The following is a 5,000-nucleotide window of genomic DNA, read 5'->3' on the forward strand; positions in this document are numbered from 1 at the left end:
GGAGAGATGAGAAAGCGGCTAAAGCACGCCGTCTTCCAGGCGATTGTTCATGCTGTCGCTCAGTTCCAGGAAGTGAGACGTCCTTACAGAAGTGGAGGAAAAGAGGAAGAGAAGAAGAATGGATGAGAGGAGAGATGGCATGAGATGGAGGAAAACATCAAAAGAGAATGGAGGAAGAGGAAGTGCTACTTTAACTCCCTCATCAGACTCACAGCACTGCAGACTCTACTGTCATACGTTTAACTGCTCTGAGTTCTGCGCTCTGATTGGTCAGAAAATGTTGATTAGTTTCCTAAAACAGCATCTATTCTGACAGCAGCGCTAGGTCTCTGTTAACACACTTGCACTGACACGTCATGGTTTCTATAGCAACAGCTCATTCACAGAGACGTGTCCACTTGATAATCAGATCGAAAGTGTGTCTAATGATCGACATGCAGGAGTCTCCAGTGTCAGCGCTGTCTAACAGTCGGCAGGTTACGTTTTCTTTTTTTTTTTACATTTTTGTCTGATTAACGTGAATAGAGAGAGAATAAAGAGGTGAAGGAATGACTCTTTAGAGCCGCTAGATCGTGTAAGGGAGAACAGGATCTGACTGGTTTCATGGACATTGTTTAATAAATAAAATGATTGAAGATCGCTGAGAGAAATAAACACTTAGAGGGCATGCTGTTTTAGGAAACGAATCAACTTTGGGGTCATCACGACACTCTGGACTCTTAGCTACCAAAATGTTTCTCCTGAGGCGTAGATTTGTTAACAGCAGCTAACACAATCCACACGGCTTCATTTATTTCAGAATGGTACGATGGTGCCGTGACCCGTGTGTAGCAGTGGCCATGTGGTTGATTTCGGCCATCGGTTAGGTGCAAGGGCGGAGTCTGTCTGAATCACGGTCATGAAGAATCGGTGTTGGTGAAGTGAACAGCGAGATATAAGAGAAACAGGAGACTGATGGACAGTCTGGTAGAAACAGGAGCAGAGAGCAGGAGAAAGAGCAGAAGCAAGTAGAAAGGCAGGAAGTTGCTAAAGTATCCCTTCATCCAGAAGTTTGTTTATCCCATCACAGATTTTGCTCAGGTAGAGTCTGTACTCATCCCCGGCGCCGTAGAGCTCGGCCAGGAAGTGGACGTCGGAGAAGTGGTTGAAGACGCGGTCGATGCGTGCGTGCGAGCGCGAGGTCAGGTGGTTCTCCACAATCTCGTGGAGCAGATCCCTGCACTCCAGGAGCAGCTGAGACAGGATGCCGCAGTCAAAGGTGAACTCCACCTCGTGGAAGCTGACGGCCGTCATGGCCGCCTGGTTCAGCTTCTTGCGGAAGCGCTCGACTGCCTCAAGCTCATCGGGGCTGAATCGGCGATTGCGGTAGAGCACGCCCAGCTTCAGCGCGATCTTGATGACATCCCGGATGATGCGGTGTGCCTCCTTCTTGCTCTTGGTGAACTCGCGGCTCGCCTTGTACAGCTCATCCAGGATGGAGCTGCTCGTGTCATCCGTCAGCAGGTTGGCCACCGCCATCGTCGCCATCTTGCTCAGGATCTTTTTCTGTGCCTGCAGAGCCAGGTTCTTCGAGTTGAAGATCTCGGGCCCTGGAGGAAGAGCAGACGGAAATTAGAACCACAACCTGAAAGAAGCATAAAGCGATAAAAAGAACAAGAAAGTGGGAAAAAGAAAACTATAAATAAATGAGTTGATCGCTTGGAACACAGGCTCCTCAAGAGCTTTTAGTATAATTACAGTTTTTACCAAAAAAAGGTTTTATTCTGAACGTCATCCAATCAGAAGCATGAAATGGAAGGAGGAAGTGCAGCAGCACTGCAGCGAGACGTGAGAGAAAGAGCGAGTGGGAGAGAACTGGAGAAGAACCGAGTCTCGCTGTCACCTTCTGAAGTTCAGCGTCTTTTTACCTCAGAGTCGGCTGACAGGTTCATTCGGCTCGAATCGACGTGAATAAAATGAAGATGTTCAGGAAGACAAAGAGGATGAAAGGGAGGAGGCGTTGGACAGAAAGAACAGATTAATATCGCATTTTTTTTACTGATTTTATTTAACTGCGTTCTTCTGTTCTTCACCTCCCGATGGAGCAGGAAAAAAAACTGCTCCAGGATTTTATTTTTTGTTCTTTTTGTCCACATTTATAGGTCATACAGCAGCACAGAAGCACACCACACATCATAAGTCCCGGTGGATGAGTCGTGTCTCTGTTAGTGTTAAATGTTAATGAATTTTCTGACCAATCAGAGAGCAGAGCTCAGCCTCAGGGCTGGGCTGGAATCCGGTGTGTTATGAGGAGGAATGTAATAATAATAAAGATGAAGTGTTTATTTTATCGCTTCACTTCTCTATTAAACACCACACATCTATCAGGATGGAGCAGTGTGTGTGTGTGTGTGTGTGTGTGTGTTTCAGATATTTACTGTGTGTCTGTTTGATGATTTCCAGCCTCACACTCTCACTCAGTCCAAGTATGCGTTTGAGACGGTGCACTTCAGATGATTGAATTCTCCCTCCATGAATGATGAGGCACTTTTTCCCTTCATGGCTCTGTGTGTGTGTGTGTGTGTGTGTGTGAGGGAGTGAGCGGATATCTCACTGAGTCATTCGAATTTTCCACGGAATCGATTTAATAACAATATAAAAGAAGGAGGCCGCATGAGGAAGGAGCGTGTTAATGTTATTAGGACGGAGCCGTTTATATAACAGTCTAACCACAGGGTTCAGTTTTATTTTACACACAAAAGGTTTGTGCGTGTGTGTGTGTGTGTGTGTGTGTGTGTAAAATATATACATATATAGAGAGTGTGTGTGTGTGTGTGTCCTGGTCCAGATTCAGCCATAAAATTCAGCTTTTACTTGTAAAAAAAAATGTGCATTAATATCAATGGGTTTTGTTTATCAATATACTAAAAATACACACACACACACACACACACACACACACACACACACACACTGAAACATTCTCTCTCTCTCTGTCTTTCTCTCTCTTGCACACACACACACACACACACACACACTTTGCTCATAATGATAAATAACTAAAAAAACTTAATGCAGATCTTAGTAAAAGTTCAAGAGAAAATTAAATGCCAGTTTTTCACACACAGTCACACCCATGATTAGCCCCGCCCACTTTTAAAGTTCATGTATACGTGAGACAGTGTGGTGTTATTCAAGACTGTGTGTGTGTGTGCGTGTGTGTGTGTGTGTGTGTGGATGGTGGGAGGATGGGGGGGGGGGTTTGTGGAATCAGATGGCAGTTTAGGGAAATGTTGCCAGAAAAAAGACTTGTTTTGCATCTGATTTGTATTCCGTTGGAGCGAGAACACAGTGTTTGTGTGGCCATGTTTCAGAGTGTGTGTGTGTGTGTTTGATCTGAAGCTGCTCTTTGTTTCACGGCTCATAACGATATCAGTGAGTTGGGTGCTTGAGGGACACACATCCTTTTCATGACTGTGTGTGTGTGTGTGTGTGTGTGTGTGTGAGAGAGAGACAGAGACAGAAAGTGAGAGAGGGAGAGACAGAGAGTGAGAGAGAGGGAGCGAGAGAGAGACAGTCAGAGAGAGAGAAAGAGAGGAATAGGGAGGGAGAGAGGGAGGGAGAGAGAGAGACAGCCTGGCTATTGACACAAAAATCTGTGAAAAGAGATAATAATAGGACTAACAGTGTGAAAATCTGTGTGTGTGTGTGTGTGTGTGTGTGTGTGTGTGTGTGTGTGTGTGTGAGAGAGATATATTAGAAGCAGAATTTAAAGACTGGGGTGCCAATACTTTAGCTCACAAAATAAACCTGTATAACGACTGTATAGTCTGTCAGATCAATTATAACTCTAACAGAAAAACACAGTTTATAATACAGTTATTAATACGTAATAGACAGTATATAACTACAGTAATACCTTGACTTACGAGTTTAATTGGTTCTGTGTCTGAGCTCATAACTCAATTTGCTCGTATATCAAATCAAATTTCTCCATTAAAATGAATTGAAATGCTATTAATCCGTTCCAGCCCCCAAAAACCACACCAATCTTTTTTATTACGTGTTTTTAAATAAGAAAAATGTACTTTATAAATAACAAATAATGTATAAAACAATAATAATACATAATAAAAGAGAATGTAAAGAAATAAACTGCTATTATTAAGTGTATTTACGTTGAAGATCAGACAAAGATGCTAGTGGAGGGGGAGGAGATTGGCGGAGGAGGGGGGCGGAGTTTTTCATTTTGTTACACACTTAATGCTACAATTTATTGCTAAATGTAACTCACTATGCTACACTTTATCGCTAAACTTAATTGCTACTTTAAAAAAAAATTCACTTCACTGACTTCTTCACGGACTTTTCTTCACTCTTCTTCACTGTCTTCTGAAGTCTTCTTCACTGTCTTCTTCACTGTCTTCTGAAGTCTTCTTCACTGTCTTCTTCACTGTCTTCTGAAGTCTTCTTCACTGTCTTCTGAAGTCTTCTTCACTGTCTTCTGAAGTCTTCTTCACTGTCTTCTTCACTCTTCTTCACTCTTCTTCACTGTCTTCTGAAGTCTTCTTCACTGTCTTCTGAAGTCTTCTTCACTGTCTTCTTCACTCTTCTTCACTGACTTCTGAAGTCTTCTTCACTGACTTTTGCCTTTTTCTCCACACTTTCCTCACTTTCCCTTGCAGGGTGTTTCAATAAAAACCTTTCCAAGGAGGTTTGTTTCTTCCTCCCTTTCAAAATGTTTGGAAAATGAGTGATGAAGTGTGGTTACACAGCGCCAAGGCACGACCTGGAGAGATAACCACGTGAACTGACCGCTCGCTGGGTGACCGAGTGGTGGGTGGAGTAAGCTCGCTCGCTCGTAACTCAGATCTCGGCTCGTATCTTAAAGCAAAAAATCGACCGAGCGACGGCTCGTATCTCGGAAAACTCGTGAGTTGAGTCACTCGTAAGTCAAGGTTTCAGTGTATAATATAATTATGTAATAGAATTATTTAAACTTGTGTAAAGTCTAATGTTTC

The 5,000-nt window shown here is 43.3% G+C and overlaps 1 protein-coding gene across 1 annotated transcript in view; it reads right to left on the reverse strand.

The window, feature by feature from the left end:
* The window catches only part of tnfaip8l3 (tumor necrosis factor, alpha-induced protein 8-like 3), a 49,067-nt gene that overhangs the window by 500 nt on the left and 43,567 nt on the right, over positions 1 to 5,000 (reverse strand). The window contains exon 2 of the mRNA XM_058387368.1: positions 1 to 1,589. This exon is cut by the window's left edge and continues 500 nt beyond it. Within this exon, the coding sequence (XP_058243351.1) occupies positions 1,027 to 1,589 (563 nt within the window). The 3' untranslated portion in view covers positions 1 to 1,026. The remainder of the gene's footprint in view (positions 1,590 to 5,000) is intronic.

Source organism: Hemibagrus wyckioides, linkage group LG04 (genome assembly GCF_019097595.1).
Source record: "Hemibagrus wyckioides isolate EC202008001 linkage group LG04, SWU_Hwy_1.0, whole genome shotgun sequence".
Taxonomy (NCBI): Eukaryota; Metazoa; Chordata; class Actinopteri; order Siluriformes; family Bagridae; genus Hemibagrus; species Hemibagrus wyckioides.